Source organism: Lagopus leucura, unplaced genomic scaffold, assembly GCF_019238085.1.
Source record: "Lagopus leucura isolate 7727_CA_CO unplaced genomic scaffold, USGS_WTPT01 Super-Scaffold_739, whole genome shotgun sequence".
Classification (NCBI taxonomy): domain Eukaryota; kingdom Metazoa; phylum Chordata; class Aves; order Galliformes; family Phasianidae; genus Lagopus; species Lagopus leucura.
This window is the reverse complement of record NW_024962255.1, coordinates 3,626,923-3,650,187: the sequence shown is the minus strand read 5'-3', so window position 1 is coordinate 3,650,187 and position 23,265 is coordinate 3,626,923. Positions and strand designations below refer to the sequence as shown.

The following is a 23,265-nucleotide window of genomic DNA, read 5'->3' as shown; positions in this document are numbered from 1 at the left end:
TTTCCATAAAAACTACAGAAGCTAAAAAGAGCATGTTAACACTATTTGATAAAACGGTGCCTGAAAAACACTGGTTTTTAACACAGTCACCACCATTATCTATGTATTTTCAGCAGCAACAAACAACAGCCTTCATGCCACGCTCTTAAAAATCTGTGCCAGTAGAGGTGAGCCACTGTTGTTGCCACCACTTCTGAAACACACCGCCCACTGCCTCACTGCACTCACATCCACAATTTGGTCCACATAAATGTGAGCAAGCATCAGTGAATGTCAGTGGGTGATATTTATTCTACAGTGAGGAATTCAGTGTCACACCTTTGCTCCAGATACATTTCCATGTCAGACACCACTTTGATAGAGCGCCCCTCGGCTGCCGTCTGTCACCTGGCAACCAAACTTAAAAGAATATTGGCAAGAAGGTTCAACCTCTACTGCCATACTACCAACATCCACCTCCGATGTTGTGGACCAACATCATAAAATGGGAGGGATTATTCTCAGAGTAGACCTTGTAGGTCAAATCTCTGGCATTTACAGCAGAATTAACATACACCATTTAGTATACGCACAAGTATTTTCAGCAGTGGGATCTTGCTGTGTACCAACTAATAAAAGGTTTAATTTCCTTTCTCCCTTTCAAAGCAACTCTTTTTTTTTAAATATGGTACAAAAAACAAACAGTGAAAGAAGAAATCAATAGTATTGTGTGAGAAAAGCTATGGCTGAGACATAACAATACCTCTATCTCTGCTGTTTCAGAATAGAAGCAATAAAGGCAAAAAAGCAAAGCAAAGGAGTAAATCAAAGCCTGCTGGTAATAGAAACAAAGCTGCTGAAACCATTCACCATCTGCTGTTAATGCAGAATAAACTCACATGGGACTAGACCTTCAAAAGAGTTCTACTCCCATTTAGGCATCAAAATAAATGCCCAGGTTTTAAAATAATAATAGATAAAATAAAATGCCACACACCATCATATTAACAGTTGAGGTTTTTGCTTGTTTGTGTTTGTTTTCCAAAATCTGACCACAAGTGTCTGTCTCGCTCCAATTTATAGGAGGGAGATGAGGTTCTTTAATATCTGTATACCCGGTGTGAGATTAAGAAACAACGGTTCATATGTTGTTGCATCCAGTTTATTACTAAAACCTAATCAGGGAGACGGGGAAGGGAAGGAGTGCGATAGAAAAGATGGAAAAGAAGCAGGAGTTGCATAAAGCGAGGACAGTCACCAGCAGGATCCAGCAGCGGTCCCGTTGCACGGTGTTTGAAGGTCCCGGGCAGAACGCAGCAGAAGACGGGGAGCAGCAGCGTGGCCGGCCTTGGGCAGCAGGCAGGTAGACGAAGAAGTCGAGGAGCCAATTCTTGAAGCAGCAACAGCGGTCAGGCAGCAGGCTCAGGAGAGTTCGACAGTATGCAGGAATCACCTCAATCTTCAGGAATCCCTCTATCTTCCGGAATTCCTCTCTCTCCTCAGGAGGAATCTGCTGCCAGAAATCCTCCGTTCTTCATAAGGAATCTGTTGTCAGAAATCTTCCATTCTTCATGAGGAATCTGTTGTCAGAAACCTCGTTCTTCGCGAGGAATCTGTTGTCAGAAACCTTCCCTTCTTCATGAGGAATCTGTTGTCAGAAACCTCGTTCTTCGCGAGGAGTCTGTTGTCAGAAACCTATCCTCATGGTTTTCAGTTCCTCTTTTATCCTCCTTGTTCTCCTGCCTACGTGACAAGGATGGGCCTCGAGCAAGAGTCATTGAGCACCTGATCCTGATCCTGATGGCCCATCATCCTGAGATAGGTCCACACAAAGGAGCACTTCACAGCTATTTAGCTGCAGTTCATCTCGCTCTCGTTGCCCCTGGCCTTGTCCATCTACGTTCCCCCAAACAAAGGATTTCACAACCTTTGCCTAGGGCTTGCCTGGACTTGTCCATCTGTCTCCTTAAGACAAAGGTTTTCACGGTCCTTGCTCAGGACTTGAACAAGTCCATCTGTGTCCCCAGCAAGCTTTGAGACACAGAAGTTAACAGAATAATCTCTTACAGTGTCACAAGAACCCAAAAAGTCCAGGATTGCAGCATTCCTATGAAATGCTCTTCCTACTTACAGGGATGATAATGCTGATATTTATTGTTTTTCTTCACATTGGTAATCTGATTTAAGTCCCAGTAAATAGTACAGTGCCCATAACAGTTATGAAACAAGGGTCCATAGGTCTTTGTGCTGATAAGAAAGAAAGACTGACAATAGGTTACATAAAGCAAAACCTAAAATACAGGTTTAATTGAAATTAAAACCTTCCTGTATGTTAAGAAGGAAAACGGGAAGGAAAGCCTGGATGTACTTAGGAAGCAACTGATTGAATGTAAATTTGAAGTACACTGGACATTTCACAGACAGTTTTCTGGTACTCAGCTGTCAGGAAAGAGCCAGACTTCTCTGAGTTACAGAGGCAAAGTGAACAAACATTGGTTAGGAAGCCTCTGCAGACACCTTTTTTTATTCCAGATTCACCACCTTTTATACTGTGCAAGCTCAGCAGCAATGTATCAAGTAGCATGCCTGAAATAGAGATTAATCTGCACTATGGAAAAGTAAGCAGGAGTTCACTACCCATTCTTCTTGATTGTTCTTCTTTTTAACCATCCTGGTAGATGGAAGATACAAACAGCACTGGGAAACAACACTTCAGTGAATTTCAACTACCTCCCCTGTAAGCCTTGCTCAGCATGGACAGCATGTTCTGGGCTACAAACAGAGACATATAGAAAATGAAGGCTCAGAGGAATAATGTGCTTCTGATGGCATGAAATCCCTTCAGGCAAGGATGAGGAATATTAATGACACACTATGCTTTTGAACAAGCTCTCCTTGAAGACATAAGGTGAACAGAACTACCCTTTGCCTCTACTTACAGGAGAAATTCACCAAGACAAAGTGTCATAGGAATAAATACACACTACTGATGTTTTGTTTTGTTTTATAATACAGATTCATCTCTCTGTTCTATCAGGATCAGCTCATAAAAGAAGGAAAGCTCAGATCTCAGAAGCTTCCTTAATTCTCTGAAGATTCCTTAAAGCAATTAAAAAGCTACTAAAATTCAGAAAGAAATGAGTGCCTTCCACTCCCAGGGATCTCTGAAAATTCTATCTAAATGAGTAATACAATTATAATGGGTATTTTCCTTCAGATCTACAGAAAATCAGATGCGCTACATTCATTGTCGCCAGTGTGGCTCAGAGTTAATTCCCTATGCACTTTGCTGAAAACATACCCATTAATTGTCTCCTTTAAAGTTCATTCTACACCCAGACTATCAAATACTGTAAAAAGCCTTTTATACTCACTGTCAAAATATTTACACCGCATTCACTAACAAGCAGTGCAGCACATAAAAGATAGGCGTTTGCATTACTTGCCTGAATACACCACTGGTATAATAGAGCTATAAATTTGTCTGTTAATGTCTCCTCAAAGCACAGTGCTGGTTTCTTTCTTTCCTTACTTTCAGATCAGCATATAGAATGCATTAGCCAGAAGGAAAACAGATTTCAAACTCTTCTTTGTACATTATTGTTGCCTATCATAAAAGAAAAGATTGTACAATAAAGGGATTTAATCTTTTGTGTTTCTAATTTTACCTCATCTATATGTATACATTTGAACTTTTCTTTAGGGATGGGCTGTCCTGCATTAAACCTCTGCTGTTATCCCTTAGTTTTTCTCATCTATACAGTTTTTGAAAAGTAGGTCATACAAAAATTGGAACAATTTACCTTTATATTCTCAATGTCTTCTTCAACCATATTCCATGAGTGTAATTTACCTACTTAGTATCAATAACTTAATAAAAAAATAGAGGCAAGAATATTTTATGTTATAATGCTCACACTGACTTAAATTGGAAGCTTCTACGTTCTGGTAAAGTCAAGGTAAGACTGATACCAGGGAATGCCCTTCATAAACAATGCAAATATTCTTCATAATTGTGTTTTTCTCTTTTCTGTTGGGATGAAAATAGAAAATAAAAGTTTTATAAAAGTTTTTTGAAAGTTAAAAAAAAAAAAGCAAACAAAAGGAAAAAAAAAACCACATCCGTCCTGTACAAGCAACCTAGACACCACTGTACTTAGTTAACATTTTTAAAAAATACACAGGTCACTCTGAAAGTAACTTTTTACATGACTAAATAGTAACAGGACAGGGCAACTAATGGATGGGAGATTTAGAATACATTCCAAGGTGAAATTTTTCACAGGGAGGGAGGTGATACGCTCAAACACTCTGCTCAGCGAGGCTGCACATGTCCCATCCCTAGAGGTTTTCAAGACCAGGTTGGATGGTGCCTGGTGGATGCTGTTCTAGCAGGTGGCAACCCTGCCCATCGCATGGGGCTTTTAACTAAAGCATCTTTGAGGTCCCTTCTAACCCAAACCACCCATGATTCTATGATTCTATAATTCAAGGACTGTCAGACTAGCCTTTATAGCATGGAAGTAAGCATATTCATGGAGAAGTCTGAAGATAAGAAACAAGCAGTCTTTGAAAGAATATCAATATGCTAATCCAAATAGGGAACTTTATTACAAATATTACTCCTGTAGGATACACTCACCTCTTTATCATATAAATGGAAGTGTATTTTTATTCCTGTTCAGTGTGAAAAAACCCACTAAACAAACTATCAATAAACTTTTGTGATAGAGGTATGATGTGACTACTGCAAAGTAGACGTTAAAACCTTACTGTACCTCTTGAAATACTAGCATTTGTAAAAACAGTAAAGCACTCACAGGAATAGCTCACTTGAGCAGCCTGACTAGGCTAGAAACTATAGGATGGTGTAGCGCACACAGAAAAAAATATCTGAAGGAAAGAAGCTGATTTAAGCTTTGATCCTGGCCGAGTAATAGAAGAGAAATAGCTCTGCTCTAGTACAACAGTACTGATAAAGTGTTGTGCACGAAAACTGAAACAGTTGGCAGTTTCTTAGAAAGCTGGACAAAACTCACCATACTTTCTCCAGGTAGGCAAAATAGTTGCATTCGTTTGGTCCTGATCACACAAATAACAGAGGAAAAAGAAATTCTAGCTTGTGGGCATCATTCGTGAGCGATTCTTCTTAACCAGATCAGTTACTCATCTTGTAATCTCCCATTTAAATCCTCATACTTTGATTTACTGAATTTGAATTTCTGAATTCAAAAAGGATAGAGAAAATCTTCCAATATGCAAATGAAATCTACATCAAGGGAAAAGATAAGAAAGCTGGTCTGCAAAAGGAGAGGATAAGAGATCAAAAGCCCTCCAAGGATCTGCTTATGTTCTCATAACTCCAGCCATCATAAATCCTTGCTCCTCCTGACTACTTCTGAGGGCAGCACAGACACAAGAAAATATAGAAGATCAAGCTTTTGTCAAGCCAATTACACAAATGAACTTCTTGATGAGACTCCTTTGATCAAGTTTTCTGTAAAAAGACAAAGTTGAAGAATTAATTTTAAAAATAGTCTCTGTTTACACAGCTCCTTCCTGGCTTCATACAACCAATTTTGAAGCAACATTGTCAGATTATACTCCAGAGGTAGAAAATAAACAAGAGTGGTGCACAGAATAGTGCTACTATTAAATAGCCTTGGCCAGGATGACATCCACACAGAGATGTTTACAATAAGATAATTAAGCTGGGAGGTACGGTTCTGAACACATACAACATATAGAGAACTATGTGAGGCTGGGGGAAATTATTCTTTGGATAAAAAGTTCATTTTAAAAACAACTCAAAGAAAAAGTAATATAAAAAGTGGAAACCATTTGCAAGTCAAAATTATCCATTACAGGAAATTTTGAAAGTTGAAAGCATTAGAATCAGAATTTTGTGCAAGTTCTCTTATGTGGCACTAAGCTGCATTTGGAACCTAGAACTCAAGGCATCTGCTCTCTTAGTATGTGTATATTACTGCTTTCTGTAAGTGGAAGACAACAAGTCTGAACAATTGCAAACAAAAGGTTTGTAAATGAGAACAGACTTACTACTGGAGAAACCAGATTTTAGTTTAAGATCTTTGTTCAGAGCAAGACTTCAACAATAGACAAAAAAATGAATGGGCATCTCATCACCTGGCAGATGGGGAAATTCATTGGTTTTACCCCAGCAAAATTTGCTGTAAATCATTAATGTCAGGAAAAAGAAATAGTCAAATTGATGATCCATAAATATATTGGAGCTAGTTAATACAAATATTCCAGTTTCATAATATTTTTAAATATTATTGCATTTTTTTCAACTTTTAAATCTATAAATTAATTGAAATTTCAAAGCAAAGGTTTTCTGTTCAGAAGGAATGGCTTTTGTATAAAAACTGACAACATTATTTCTAATACTTCTATGGTATTTCCAAGTCAAAAGATTCACCACAAAATAAAAGCCACTAACAACTTCTAATTAACAGTTCTCATTTCAATGATTATTTCCAAATTTCAAGTGTTCCACAAGAAAACCTGCAAATAAATCTAACCCAGAAAAGAGACTTTATTAATTTTGACACAAGTAAGCTTTAATCATTTAAATATGCAGACATATTGACTGCAGTAGATCTTAATGTATATCTACTGTAGGTAGATGAAAGAGCAAGATAAAAGCAGAGGGGGGCATAGGATTTATGAGTTGTTCATGGCAAGTACCGAAGTTCCTAACTAACTTAAGCGAACAATGCCCCTGCAGAAAGTTGTTTTAGAATTTATGTCCTAATAAGCCATAGTGAGAGATTCTTAAATGGATAAATTGCTTCTGAGAATGATTCTTCTTTATATCCCTAAATTTTATATTTCCAAGAACCCAACACTGCTACTGTTGTGCTCAAAGCCACAATAATTGTTATGTTTACAACATTTCTAATATATCATATCCACAGGCAAGAAAACACTACACCAAAAGTTGTCCAAGTGCGTTTGGTAACTCTACTATACGTTTTTGCTTTTACTGACATATTCATTCAGTGTCACTTCTAAAAGTGCTTTGCAGTTTGGTTCAATCACTTGTTAAAGTGGCACAAACCGAATTAAACCCTGTCCTCTTTCTGAAGCACAAGAAGAACAATCAGGATTCAGATTCAATACAAGTATTATTGGATGACCGCATCATGTAAATGGCATTTCTGTACAACATAGTACAGAGAAGGAAGAAACAAACTAAACAAATAATAATATCAATTAAATTTCAATTGTTATGTTTTGAAATATACCTATACCACAAAATTACTTACAGCTGGTTAAAAATATTTTATACCTATATGCAAACACAGACATGCAGGTGGGTTGCACTTTTCTGGATAACACCCCATCAGAATATTTAGGCTTTTGAATTTTGGTTAAATGGAGCTTCTCCTCTTCATTTGGGTGGCATATGTACCTAACCAATAAGAAGAATGTTTGTTAACATCAATGTTTAACATCATGTTACGCTCTTTGAAAGGAAAAAAAAAAAATCACTAACATTTGCACCATCATAAATAGGATCAGGTACCTGGGAATCTGAAGAAATAAATTTAAGTATCTGAAAGGTTTATTGTGCTCTTAAAACAGACGATATTGCATCTTGACTAATGTTAGAAAAACAGATGTTTAAAACAGAAGTGAGTTTGCTCATACAAATATAAATCTGAAATACATTATGAAAGCAAGAGAGTAGAAGAGTGTGGAAAGGAGCAGGGTATCCTCCCAACCACATTCTACTGGGACAGAAACAGTGCTTGTGCTGCTTCTACATGAGTTGCTGCTCAGAAGTTCTTACTAAGAAGAAATAGATATTGAGTCCCAATGTGGCAATAGAGAAGAAGGAAAAAAAAGGGTTTAAGAGAAATAGTAACATGAACAAAGCCTTCCCTGCACTGAGCATAAATCCAGTACATCCTAAATCTATCTAATTTAGGGGATTAAGTGCTTCACAAAAGAGTCATTTCTTGATATGTTCAGAGCAACACATAAAGTAAACCACCAAAGATGGGCTTCATTTCATTTCTCCTTTTCAGATGTGAAGACAACTGTTAACCTGAAATATCTGGATCCCTTTGTTAACAGTGTTTTATCATCTCAGTAAAGGTAACATCTTGTCCTCATTATGCTTTGTGTGAAGCTGTCAGAAAATATCTCGAAATTAATTAAGTTGCATAGTACAATCTCTGTCATTTAATTTTACTGCTTTCGTTTTTTTCAGATTACTTCTCTCAATCTTGGCATGAATTGGATTTTATCAGCTTCCCTAATCTCACTTCACTCAACTATAAACGTACATTTAACAAGAAATTCTTCTAAATAAAAAAAAACAAACAGTGCCAGAAGAAACACTTATATTTGCAAATTAACAAGTGTTTCATCTGAACAAGAAACACGAGTCAAAGACAGAACATCTATCTAGAAGGATAAACTGCACAGTCCTTTAAAACAGCACACATTTTCCAAAATAAGCATTACTGACTGGATTCTGGAATACTTCACATAGCATATAATTTCATAATTGTTAGTTAAAAGATTAAGAAATATGTATAGAGTATAAAAGGAAGAAGTCTGGATGACCTTTAGATTAGGAAACGTGATTGATAGTTCTATGGGCCCAAGTAATTTGTTTCTATTTTGTATCTGTAGAAATAATATTTACAAATACTTAGTGGTAGTGCTTCACAGAATGGCAATTAATTTGTAGTCCTACCTAAAGCAAACATGAAGCTTCACAGTCACTACTGTGAAACAGAACAGTAAGATTTCAACATAAGTAAGGACTACTAGATATAGAAAATGTGCTCATGAGTTAAATGAAAAGCAAATCTATCTGTAAATAGGCAAGCTTCAACATTTTCTGTAAACAAACATCCTGAATGGTGTAATATAAAGTGTGCAGATGTATGGAAAGTGTTGTTTTTGTTTTTGTTTTTTGTTTTTGTTTTTTAATTTTACCAGTTAACTATGGAGAGGTGACATCCAGGTTGATTGTGTTCAGAGTCTTCCCGGTATACTGCTACATTAACTGACTTTATTTTATGCAGATATTGATCTGTCATTCAGCACACTGAGAATGCATTATGAATACGATTTCATTAATTTAACAGTCTCACTGTAAGAGCATTTGCCCAATGAATAGACACTGAAATGTCTAGAAGTTAATTGAGTAACATGGTAGTAAACAGAATATCACATTACAGCCTTGAACAAACTTCTAATTTACTAGAGCTGCTAATATTTTCCACTGGCCTTTTACACTGATACCAATTTGTATTGATATGCCTATGTCATTTTAATTTTAATTTCCTTTTTATCTGAGTCTATGAAAGTTTAGATTCTTCACTGCATCCAACAAGAGTCATTAAAGTTCCAGTTTGACCTATAAACAAGAGCTGACTTTTTCATTCTGAGTCTGTCATACAGCAGCCCTGGGAAGTCAGCCAGGGCTCAATCGGGTAGGGTCCAGAAAGGCATTGTCAACAAGCTGCAGAAATATCCAGCTTCTGCCTTCCCATGGTAAGTTTCTTTGCACCTTACAACGTAGGTGAGAGTTGCTGTATGAACCTAGCATGAAACAACTAACTTCAGAAAGAACCTAGAGAGAGTAGTGCTACAAATTTGGCCCCCTGTTTGTAGCCAGACACACTAACACAAACACACTGAAGATGTTATCAGTTGTAATGACAATTATACAGTTCAATTTTCTCTGCGATCACCAAAACTACTTAACAATATCAGGTAAATAAAAACTTCCCAGAGCCTCTAGTGATAATGTTCTTCATTGTGAATTAGACACAGAAGAAAGGCAGTTGAACACACAAAGGCATCTGGTTGTTGACAAAAATACATCCACCACTAAAAAATAATCAATCAAGCCATCTACTTTCTATAACGAAATGAACAGATCCAAAAAATAGGAAAATTTAAGGACTTTTTTTTTTTTATATGTGTACAAATAGCCACGTGCCTATCACATCATATTTACTACCAAACAAATATGTCAATGATGGTCTTCAAAAACACTTTTCACAATGTACATAGAACATTTCATAGATGTTGAAGAAGCTGTTTTGGCTTTTTTTGGAAACTTTTTTTGGAAATCTCAGTGACAACTGTAACAGCAAACCACAATAACAGAAGAGCTCACTCAATATAAGGAGAAAAAGTCACAGATAACATGCAGACCTACAAATGAGATTTTACAATATATCTTATAGCAGGAAATTAAGCAGAACATATACTGAGTTCTTCACTTTCAAAACTTTTTCACTGGTGAAGGAAAATGTTTTTGCCTGAAAGTATATTGAATATATACAAGGTTTAAGAATCCGTATTTTTTTTTTAGTAGTAGTCAAATCTGAAGTCTATTTACATTTGTTCTCACAATCACATTACTGGACTTAGAAGGGATCTTTCTACATGGTTTTTTTTTGTTTGTTTGTTTTTAACTAAGCAGTCATTAAAACTTAGTATTGATTTAGGAATAAAATCTAAAACATGCTACATTTAGAACATTTTCTGTATTCATACTAAAATAATTGTTCCAGATAGATTTCTATGAAGCAGTTTGATCATGGTATTTTCTGTAAGTACTTAAGAAACTGCACTTCTTTTTCTAACTCAAAGAAAAACAAGTCAGGGAGAATAATAAGTTACTTTTCTTGTCACACAATTGACTAGATTTCAGAACTTTAATCTATCTTGTTAATTACAGTCCTTTCTAGCTGCTTGCAACATTCTCATGTTTTGATTTAGTCAATCAAACATTGAAAAACAGTTGGAAGTAAAATGAGAATAATATTTGGATAGGAAAAACTTAATGCCCAAAGAATGGCATGATAATAACCATATGCAGCTCTTGCAGTGATCCAGATCTGGACATCCTTTGGAGTCCACCCCAGTTCTCTGTTAAGCCATTAAAAGCGGTCACCATTCCCTACAACTAGAATTAAGATAAATGAGCTAGCAGCTAGACTCACACTCACAACAAGATGAAAACAGAAATGTTTTCTTAATTTCTTATCTCAAGTCTGAACTTGAACCTTCTGCTTTATCTGATTTTCATCAATCAAATAATTTTACTTACGTAAGAGGATCTGGACACAGGTTGAGAGTATGCAGAATCCCTTACTGCAACTGGCACCCTATGATCTCAAAGCTTACTCCGAAAACAACAGCATGGTTAAGAATGAAAACAGAAGCAAGTTCTGTCCCATGGTTAATTAATTCTCTGATAACTTGCACAGAAACATCTGTAAATATTTGCATCTCACTACAAATCCAAAACATTTTTTCCATCAAGCACAGTGGAATGGATTTACAAAAATCCATGTGCTCCCCAGAAATACAACAGTGACAGCATTAATAGCAATGGCAGAATGTTCTGTGGAATTCTATATAATTTATTCTTTCATATAATGGATTAAGGTCTATTATGTGTTATACTACAGGTACTCATCCTGGATGCGGAAGTAAGTTACGATACAGTGTGTTATTCTGTCAAGCTCTTTTGGAGTTTTACCTCAAAAAGTTTCACAAGATGGTGATGTGACAGTCCCATTCACTGAAAGACAAGGAAGTAGAAAGAAGAACTGACTTTTCTGAAATTCAAGAGAGAAGAAGGAGTTGTCATTCCCTTGCAGGAAAAGAGTGAATTTGTGTTTCCCACTCTGCAACTCATTCTGCCTTCATCCAGAGTCATATTGAGAAGCTGCTCATAAAGGTTTAGCTGCCAACAGACTCACAGAAATCTCTTCGCTTTGTTTCATATTATCTCCTACTGTTTATCTCCCGTGGTGAGAGCACTTTAAGTGTCACAATCTGTTTCTAACTGGCTGATCTATACTTAAGACTAACCAGCAACATAATTTTGTGCAGGTGCATGCTTTCCCCCCCACATGGCTACACAACATACCTGCTGATACCCTGTTTGAGAGAGGTAGGTTTGCTTAACAGGAAAACAGCATGGTTTCAAAAGAACTATCCAACTGATAACTTGTCATCCTTTGCCTACAGGCTGGATCAATAGCATCATGGTTTCAGTACTTCGAGTAGTAAGACAGAAGGATCAGAAAGGCGGCCATCCGCTGAGCGACCAGGAAAATTTTCTGACCTTGAGTCTAAAGATATTTGTTGTACTTCACAGAGAAAATACTGCAGGTAAAATAATAAATGTGACTTACTCTAGCGTAAGCTGAAGGTGGCCAAGTGGATGCCTGTAAAGTAGAATGTATGTTAGCATAACGCTGCAGGCAAAGAAAGAAGGGCTGCAGGCACACATGACAATCAGATATGGATTACTAATAGGTAGGATATCAGTAGTTTGTCCAACACTAACAAGGTTCTATCCAGAACACACGTGCTACGCTAGAAAAGGAGAAATATCCAGATCCAGTATTTAAAGATATGTAGTATGAGCTGAATACCTTATGCTGGCAATGGCTGACATCTAAGTGCACTTTGTGTGCAGATGAAATAACTAATGAAAACACATGACTGACATGGAAAGGAAAAAACACGATCCATTGTCTAGGGAACATACTACAGTATATGTAAAAGGGAAGCACAGCTCAGATTCATGGAGTTGGTCAGGAAAACAAGGCTTTCTGCATTCACTTTTATCATAATACGTGATCAGCATCATTTTCCCCCAGTCATAGAATACACAACCTTTGTAGGTAGGACATTGTACTTGAACATATTCGTCCTTATTTTCTTTAAAATGCATAAGTTTTAGGTCCTTATATATGTTTTTTATTTTATTTTTTTCCAAATAATCTATGCTCTCACTTGTTTGAGTTTTTTTACATAGATATTTCTTTCATTTCCATAGATGAACAGCAGAGCTTTCAGCTCAGGAACATCCTGCATCAATGGACAGGGGAAGAGCCACTGATACCATCTATCTAGACTTAGCAAGGCCTTTGACAGTACCCCACAACATCCTTCCCTCCCAACTGGAAAGGTACGGATTTGACTGGTGGAATGTTCAATGGACAAAGAACTGGCTGCAGGATCAAGTCCAGAGAGTGGTGATCAATGGATCCATGTCTGAATGGAGATCAATGGTGAGTGGCGTCCCTCAAGGGTCAGTGCTGTGACTGATACTCTTCAATATCTTCATCAGTGACACTGACAGCAGGGTCGAGGGCACCCTCAGCAAGTTCGCTGATAACACCAAACTGTGGTGTGTAGTTGACACAGCAGAGGGACAGGATGCTTTCAGAGGGACATGAAAGGCTTGAACAGTGGGCCCAGGTGAACCTCATGATGTTCAACAAATCCAAACGCAAGACATGGCACATGGGTTGAGGCAACCCTCATTACCAATACAAGCTGAGGGATGAAAGGATTGAGTACAGCCCAGTCAAAAAAGACCTGGGGATACTGGCAGATGGGAAGCTGAACATGAGAGAGCAGCGTGACCTTGCAGCACAGAAAGCCAAATGTATAGCGGGCTGCATCAAAAGATGCGTGACCAGCAGGTCGATGGAGGCGATCCTGCTCCTCTATTCTGTGCAGGTGAGGGCTTACCTGGAGTACTGCATCCAAATGTGGAGTCCTCAGTACAAAAGAGACATGGACGTCATGGAGTGCGTCTAGAGGAGAGCCACAAAAATGATGGAACACCTCTCCTACGAGGACAGGCTGACAGAGCTGGGGCTGTTCAGTGTTCTCTGGAGAAGAGAAGGCTGGGAGGTGACCTGATAGTGGCCTTTCAATATCTAAAGGGGAGCTACAGGAAAGAAGCAGATAGACTCTTTAGCAGGATCTGTTGTGACAAAACAAGGGGAAATGGATACAAGCTCGAAGAAGGTAGATTTAGATTGGGTTCAAGGAAAAGGTCTTTTACACTGAGGGTGGGAAGACGGAAGAACAGGTTGCTCAGAGATGTGGTTGATGCCCCATCCCTGAAGACTTACAAGGCAAGGCTGGATCAAGCCCTGGACAACCTGATCTAGCTGTGCATGTTCCTGTTCATTGCAGGGAATTTGGACTAGATGACCTTTAAAGGTCTCTTCTAACTCTACGTTCTATGATTATACAATCTCTCCTTTTTACTTTATGTAATGTGATGTTACATACAGTCTGAATGAAATAGCTATAGTAATTGAGAAAAACTAACCACCTACAGTCCAATTCACTAAGGCGACACAACACAGAGCACTAATGTAAAATTACAGGCAAATACACTAAGCCATCACTGTGGCCTACTAAATGAAATCGTAAGTGCTCATGTTGTAATAGAAGCACACAGAGATGAAAATCTTTAAAAGTGTTTTAAATAGAGGGGGCAACAAGTCTCCAGAATGTAAATCAATTTCATTTTTAATAGCAAAATATTTTTCCATTAAGCAATTAATAAGCTCACACAGAAGTAAGCTCTATGAAAAAGATTCAAAGAATGTTCTGGCACAAGCTTAAACTCGAAAGCACATAATTGGAAAAAAAAACACCATATTTTTTAATCTTTGATCAGGCATGGCACCTGATCAGTTTGTATTAATGAAACTGTTAACACTATAAACTTGTTTCTACTCCTGTAGTCACCTGTTATTTATAGTCTCACATTTTTAGTGTCTACAGTATCTCCTTAGTGAAATTGCCTTTCTCTATCTCATCTACATCTTTAGAACATAGCTTCCAGTTAACAAGCAGTCAAGAAGGACAATGTATTGTAGAAGAATAAGAAAACAATTCCACACTAGCAATTAGCCTATTCACATTAATTATTCATTTACCTCATTCTACAATTTCCCTGCTGCTCTTTTGAGCTTCCTTTCTCCTTGCCACACGCTACAGCTCACATTACCTCACCGTGATACTTTGCTCCCTTCCAAGTGGAGCCATGAGTCTAAAACATTTATTTTGTTTGCTAATAACCTGCCTGTGTAGACACTTTGGAACTGTAATGGCACTAGAAATACAATTCCAAAACCTTCAAAAGAATCAACACACTAAAACAATCATTATGAACTAAGTAGAGTGACGTGGTATATGAAGGATCATCTTAGTTCTCAGAAACAGCAAAACATCTATTATTTCCTAAGGAAGAAGCTGAGAACTGAACTAGAGCTGATGAAGGATTTGGATCACAATTTATGTATCTGACTTTACTCATAACATCCATAATCACATGCAGGAACCTATTGCAGGATCTAAACACAACTCCAAATTCTCTCTCAGAAAAGCACTATTAGAAATGCAGTAAATGTTTGATAGTGAACCATTCTGGGAATATAAAAAACATCATTCCATCTCCCAAAAAATGAATAGGTAAACATGATTCTAATAGTTATGTTTAAATCCACCATATAGAGAATATGTAGAGCCCTGCAAGGACAACCTTCTTCTTGCATAGCATTCCAAAACATAAAACCTATACATGGAGGTTATAAACAGTACTACTTTATAATTATTTAAAATAAATTAAAACTACAGTATGGCTATTATCTACAGGCTATGGTGCAAAACCGGAGTGACCCTGTCATCAGACCTTCAAATACTAGACAGATTTTCCAGCCTGACTTGCCTCATTCAGCATGTAACGAGCTCCATATTATCCAACAGAGGGCTCTTCTTCATTCTGCATAACAGCTGGCATATGAACATCTTTCATCTCTGTGTCTGAATTCAGCAGTGATGAAAAGCATGAGACTAACAGCCTTGGAGACTAATGTGCTCTGTGTACACATAGAATAGGGTCAGTATGGATGACAGAAATGTATACCTTTCTACTCATGCCTAACAGTATGCCTCTATCTATTCTCTGATGTAAAGTTACACAATGAGAACATAATTTGGTGACCAAACTTGTTCCAGATCTGCTCTTGGTAAAACTTCCAGAAAAGGTGACAGCAAGTCCTAAAAACATTTGTGGTAATATCTATGTGGAATAGGAATGATGACTAAAGGCAACCTGCGCATTCCTTCTACCAGATGGCAATAACCATCAGCTTGTGTTCACCTGGTACCTTCCCCCAGCACTCACAAGCCATGAAATTTACAGATATTCTTTTCCTGGAGAAAAGAAGGCTGTGAGGTGACCTCATTACAGCCTTTCAGTACCTAAAGGGAGCCTACAAACAGGAGGGGAATCAACTCTTTGAAAGAGTAGATAACAGCAGGACAAGGGGAAACAGTTTTAAGTTGAGGGAAGGAAGATTTAGGTTGGATGTCAGGGGGAAGTTCTTTACTATGAGAGTGGTGAGGTGCTGGAGCAGGCTGCCCAGAGAGGTTGTGGATGCCCTGTCCATCCCTGGAACTGTTGAAGGCCAGGCTGGATGGGGTCCTGGGCAGCCCGGTCTGGTATTAAATGGGGAGGTTGGTGGCCCTGCCTGTGGCAGGGGAGTTGGTGATTCATGATCCTTGAGGTCCCTTCCAACCCTGGCCATTCTGTGATTCTGTGATATTCTGAACTGCAGCCTTTGAACTATTCTTTCAACCTCAAGGCAAGCAGAGTTGACACAATGCTGCGTAAAGCGCTTAGCAAACATACATGAAGCCACATAACAGACAGGCAATTCGCAAATTCCTCAGTTAGTCATCTCACGTTACACTCAGCATACTTCTGACAGATCCCACTCTCTCAGATAAATAAAATGGATAAATAATGTGGAAAAAGTGGATAAATAAAATCAACAGTAGTAAGACATTAGAATCAACTAAAGCTGGGGAAATATTTAGAAATCAACCACTCCCCAGACAAGAAGGGAACTAACTCTCTTGTATGTTCTGAATGAAAAATAACCAAATGCTGAACAGAATATGTGATGGCTCAATGTCCTACATTTTTGAAGTTTCTTCTGAACATAATGGCTGGTAAACCAATTGGAAAAGGAAAAAAAAAATAACACGATTAAGCAGATTTCAAGCAGAAGAGAAAGGCTAAAGGACAAGGGAAAACAGAGGAAACAAATTATAGTATCACAGAATATCCTGAGTTGGAAGAAACCCACAAGGATCACTGAATCCAACCCCTGGCTCCACACAGAGATCAAACCCTATGTCAGAGAGCATTCCCCTTGTACTCCAGCAGCTTGGAGTTCTTCCCTCAGAGCCTGTTCCAAGGCCTGACCACCCTCTCCGTGAATAACTTTTTCCTAATACCCAACCTGATCCTCTCCTGATGCAGCTTAATACCATTCCCTCGGATCCTATCACTGGTCAATAGGGAGAAGAGATCAGCACCTTATCATATTAATATAACCCAAGATAAAGATATAACAGCAACTACATTTTCTTTTATTACTTGTCTTTTTTAAATATAGCCTAACAACAACCCAAAGCCTTCATCTCTATATGAGTAGAAAATACCAGACATTTATAGTACAATTTGAAGACAGCAAATAAGCTAGTGCTTAATCTTGAAAAAAAAAAAAAAAAAAAAAAAAAAGCTGAAGGACTTGTCAGTCGAATCTGATAAGCAAGGGCCTGCTGACCTCAGCAAAACCATGTAATTCTGTACCTAACGAATGCACTTCTTTAATAATGCTGTAATAGATATCTTAATGCACTGCATTCAAAAAGATCTTAATGTGAGCAGAACAGTATCCTCCCATTTTACGGTCCAAAACTGGGATAGAAGAAAATACAGAAGTTCTTCAATGATGTTTTTATAGAGGTTTTGAAAACCCACTGTTAATCACAATATTAACAATATTAAATACTAGGCGGTAGTCCTTTCCATAGAAACACCCACCTATCCAAATGATTATTACATTATTGTTTATTTGGCTCAAGTAGTTAGCCATAATTCTGGCTTTGCAGAATGGCTTTCATTTGTATTGCCATTTCCTTATGCAAGACAGACACATTCTCCTGTATTCTCCAGGACATTCAGAAAAAAATTAAGACATCTCAATATTTCTTCTTTGCAAAACAAAGAGAAAATAAAAATACCATGGTATGCAAAGCGCAACAGGTGTTAGACACATAAGTTCAAATCTTGTTTGCCAATCAGGGAAAGAAAAGATTTAATGTGAGACATTCACATAACATACCACTATAATATTTGCCACTTCATTTTAAATCCCCCTCATCCCATCTTAGTCTGTTCTTCCTGCTTGGCTTGCCATATTACAGAAAGCATTTATTATTATTTTTTTAATCAAAATACTCCTGAAAAACATCAGCGATTTGAGTCACAAATCTACTTAATCAGAAAAAGAAAATAGGGAAAGCACATGCTAAGAAGAAGGAATGATGCAAAAAAAAAAAAATGCTAAACATGCACCAGGTTTCACATTGTCAGTAAACATTCCTTTCTGAAAGGAAAGGTCGGTAAGATTTACTTCCTGAAGGTACGCTTACAGCTCTATAAGATGGGAAAATAAAGATCAGGATATTACCATGAAACCACTGAGCAATCCTGTTGGTGTTCCTCTCAAACCCAGCACGTCGAGGGACCTGCTCTTCTTTGAACCAGCGAATGATGACTTCTCTTGAAAAGGGTCTAGAAGGACGTTCCCAGATTTTACTATGTTAAAAGGCAAGAAGGTGGTGACATAGGGAATCAGCAGTGTAAGAAAGCAAGGGTCAATATAATTCAAAATCTCTTTTGTATGTATTTTACAACACACACCTAAAAGTACAGCACGTTCAGTGTAATTGCTGTTCAGTATAGATCACTGAACAATTTTTATGTTCTTTTTTATTTGTTCAAATTCTTTTGGGTTCTTATTTAAAACAAAAACATTTTCAGAATTTAACAGAATTCTAATTTCTTAAGCAAAGAACTACAACTGAAAAAACAATTTATCACGAAAGATGCAAGGGGCATTTCAGGCAGCCTTTGTATTCCACCTAACTTTCACAAGTAGTTTTTTTTTTCCTGCTTAGAATATATTCCTTTGTCCTGGCAAGAAATTCTAATCCAGAATCACCTATAATATTTCCTTTACCTAAACCACCGAGCATGAGAGAGGAAATGTTTGGTTTAAGTCCTTATGTTGCCTTGGCACTCTCGATTTGCCAGCCTCCCTTACAACTTTACAAGTATTTTAGATTATATTAGCTAGTAAAAGGCAAGTCAGGTAAAATATATGGGAAACACATCCAGCAATCCTACATGAGGACTGAAGGTAGCTCTATAGTATCAAAACGAAGCATGATTGTGTTCCAGTCAAGCACACAGTCTCATTTACCCTGGTAACACAAATAGAAGGGAGGTTTTACTATGGATTTCTGTTTGAAATCCGGTGGAATTCTGTGTGCTCAAATTGTTAACGAAAGTTATCAAATCTTCAAGCTGGTGCAGGTATGTCCACTTGTAGTATAATGTCACTTTCATTTGGCAAGACAGACATACTCTTCATAGGGAGCAGTACAGTAGCCAGCTACCTATTTCTTGCTTTCTGAGCCCACCTGCCACGAAGCTGCTATTTAACATCAGGTATTTCCAGACAACGTAATGGAAGAACTAGTAATAAAACGTCAACTCAGAAGGCACCAAACATGAAACTGACATGTGAGGTTCAGTAATTCATGTCAGTAAACTTATCTTTAGAAATGAATAAGAGAAAAAAGATAGATGATGTCTGCTTGATGATATGAAAATTAATAAAAATAGTGATTGAGTTTGTTAATATCGAGTGATGAAGCCCAAAGTAACAGTAACTGCTAAATTCCATCAAAACGTGGGTAGATCTGACCAACATTCATAACCAAATTTTAAGATGTAAACATACAAGTGAGTGGAGAAAGTGAAGATTCAGACACAGATATGCACTTAATGAAATAAACAAAAATCCTATGTATGTTTCTTATTTCTGTTTTTTTTTAATAGCTTTCCTCGATAAAGAAACAGGAAACCATTTGAGTTCCAAAGCCCTTCAACCCATTTCCATTTTTTAACTTATTTTGCTCTACTTCTACTATTTAACAGCGAAAGGCTTGTGAAATTTATTTATTTTTGCCCAAAGACAAATCTCAAAATCACTGTCATTTTCTATAACGTTAGTGTTGTCAAACATGTTCATACATGACAGAAGAGAAAAATACTGCCACAAAAGTACAAGTAAAATGTAAGCACAGTATACAAAAAGAACAAAAGGAAAAAGCTGAATAAACAGACAGGAGAAGGTAAAACTACAGGGGTTGTGCGTCACATAGAAAAAGCTAGAGATATGACACTAAACCTGCATTCCCTAAGGCTGAAGGTCTGCCTCAGACCAGCTATAAATAACCACATACTGTACATCTCCCCCTTGAATTCCCACCTCACAAGAGAAGGAAAATTTTAGATACCTACATTCTTTCTTCGCCATACTTGTATTAAGTGTAGGAAGTTGATCTATATACATTTACATATATGCTGAATCACAATACATGTTTAAAGCATAGCTTATAATAGATAAGCAGTGTTGAACATGAGCTGTATAACCATCAGAACATATACCTCAGTATTTTTTCAACCCCTTTTTCAAAACATTCATGTCTGGTACTACCAAATTCACAGAATGGCCTAGGTTGAAAAGGACCTTGGGGATCATCTAATTTCAACCCCCCTGCTGTGTGCAGGGTCACCAACCACCAGACCAGGCTACCCAGAGCCACATCCAGCCTGGCCTTGAACGCATCTAAGGACAAGGCATCCACAACCTCCCTGGGCAAATTTTAATGACAGTATCCTCGCTTCAGAAGCACAGAACTTCTTCTTACAAGTTACAGATCATCTGTTTTAAAATACATCATTTTCATTAGTGTTTATAGTACTCCCTTTCAAAGAAGACTTTTATTTAAGTAGCTCAGAAAAATATAACACCTCTGACAAGTTGATTTGATAGCAATTTTAAATATTCTACTCTCTCTCAGCCAGTGATATTTTGATTCCATCTCAAGCTGCTTTTGCTATTACTGTCAGAGGTTTTCTGATTCAACATAACACAGAAAAGAACTTATTTGTCAGAGCAGAACAGATTTCCACACAAGAGGGGACTCCTCACTGGTACAACACAAATTGGTAAAGCAAAGTTTGATCTACTGTCCCTTTCAGCATTTAATGCTACCGTTCTGACAGAATTCACATTGTCATTATCATTGCAGGAAGCCAAATTAATGACAGAAGATATATTCAGGAAAACAGTGACCAATAACCTTTCTAACACTTATATGCTGAATTCTTTACACAGTACTCCCTGAATGGTTGGATGAAAGATTAATAAACAGAAAACGCCAAAAACATTTGAGTTTGCCAGGAGAACTCTTTGAAATTTAGGAGTATGACAACTATCCATAACGTGTTTTCAAAGATCTGGGCAGCCTGGTCTGGTGGTTGGCAACCCTGCACATATCAGGGGGGTTGAAACTAGATGATCATTATTTCAACCCAAGCCATTCTATGATTCTATGATCCATTGAGAAGCAGAGAGTTTCAGGCTTGGGGGTTAAGACTCACCTAAGAATTTGTCCATTTGATTTTCTCTACATCAGAGCCTTGCATACTAACCTGATCATGATTTCTGATGGGCCCATCTCTCAGTATGGGCTCTCACAAATCTGCCTGAAAAATAATTTAGTTGGCATTAAGTATTCAGTTGTTTCCACCCTAAAAACATTCTTGCTCTGGTCGTAGTGAAAGAACAAGACAGTGAGAACATAAAAAAAAACACTGAACTTGTTGAGACAGGTAGTAATTGGAAAGGGAACAGTTCAACAGAACACGCATTTTCAAGTTACGCTTGCACAAACGAACCTGGATGTCACAGCACGAGACAGCAAAGGACTCGCACTGTTGCTGTTCAGTTTTGCCTCCTGATCATTATTCAGGCTGGTTCCCTGGAACAAATTACTCAGATCAGCCACTCTGCCCTTCTGGATGGCCCGCAAGGATTGCCGCCGGTACTCGTCCCGTGCTCTGCGTGCTTTGTGGCTCCTTTCCTCATCCGCAGCTTTGGAGCGGCGCACTGAGTCAATGAAGGGGAGGGGTCAGGAGGAGAAGCTTTTGAAATACATGAATTACTAACATTTGCCCTTATTTATGTCATTATTATTCATGTTACCTGATTTTAAGAACACACCAATTACAATGTGCTATCAGTGAGAAAACTAAGCAGATAATCTCCCTGATGCTTCAAATACAGGCCCAACAGCAGAGGAAGTATGCCAAATTTGTGCTATCAATGGCTTGATCGCTACAGGCAAAAACTGAGCCTCCACAGACTGTGATTACATCTGATGCTTGCACTGGATGTAATAAGAGAAATTCTGCTGCAGGACATCTTTTCCACTAGTGGTCGATCATGTTATACATTTCAAGAGAGAATATTAATTATTGCTTGAGCAGCTATGCACATAATTAGAACTGCAGGAGGTTTTCCCAAAACATACAATTGTGTTGGTATTTAGATTGCTCTATTTGTTAACGTTGCTCTCTTTCTAAAAGTGGATGCGATCATCATTACGATGTTTAAAATCATAAACATCTCCATCTTAAAAACTCCAGTCAAAAAATTGTTTCAGGAACAGCAGAGAAAATGAATAGTCAGTGTAAAGGGTATTCTGATGCTACAGATGGTGTTATCGCTTCCTATTTCAGTCTCTGAAATTATATATAAAGACCCAGGGTCTGGTCTGGCACATTCAATTGACACGATGATGTTATGGGAATATCCCATCTCAGGATATCTTATCATTCTAATACACACGTATCAGTGGCACTGACCAGGAATACCTAAGTAAAGCAAACTAATTTCCATAGCCTGAAATGATGGACCTGCAGCTCTGGCCATCGCAGATCACACATCTTTCACTAAAGCTTCTTTACTTTAAAAACAGTGTACTAACAATCTCCTTGTCAAACTGGTGTGACTTAAATGCACTAAGAATATGCAAATATTTGTCATCTATCTGCTCTTTCCCGGTGCTTCAAGCTCCATTTTGATGATTTTTTCAGACATAAATAACTTCAGGCAGGAAAATTATTCCAGTGCAAAACAAACCTTTAACATTCAGTGAAGCAAATATTAAAGCAGCACGCTATTGCCTCCAGCAGCAATTATCAATCCTGCCATGACTATCCTGGGTCAGATCATACCCAATTCATGAAGTGCACATGCTATTTCCTACTCTGCTGTGATTGTACCTGTGACTTGGAATGCATGATATAATACCAGACAGCTGCATTTCATTAGGCTGCATGCCTCTGGTTTATGCTCCTGATTTACAGCAAGCACGGGCTATAATAGATTTATCTGAATTATGAAAAGGTTTAATGGAATAAAAAAATAAAAGTGCTTACCAGAAAACAAAATAAAACACTCT

The 23,265-nt window shown here is 37.7% G+C and overlaps 1 protein-coding gene across 1 annotated transcript in view; it reads right to left on the bottom strand.

Annotated features, from left to right (window-relative positions):
- The window catches only part of SH2D4B (SH2 domain containing 4B), a 68,113-nt gene that overhangs the window by 11,737 nt on the left and 33,111 nt on the right, over positions 1-23,265 (bottom strand). Inside the window, exons 5-6 of the mRNA XM_042863263.1 lie at positions 21,698-21,908; positions 18,354-18,481 (exon numbers count right to left, since the gene is read on the bottom strand). Coding sequence (XP_042719197.1) covers positions 18,354-18,481; positions 21,698-21,908 — 339 coding nt within the window. The remainder of the gene's footprint in view (positions 1-18,353; positions 18,482-21,697; positions 21,909-23,265) is intronic.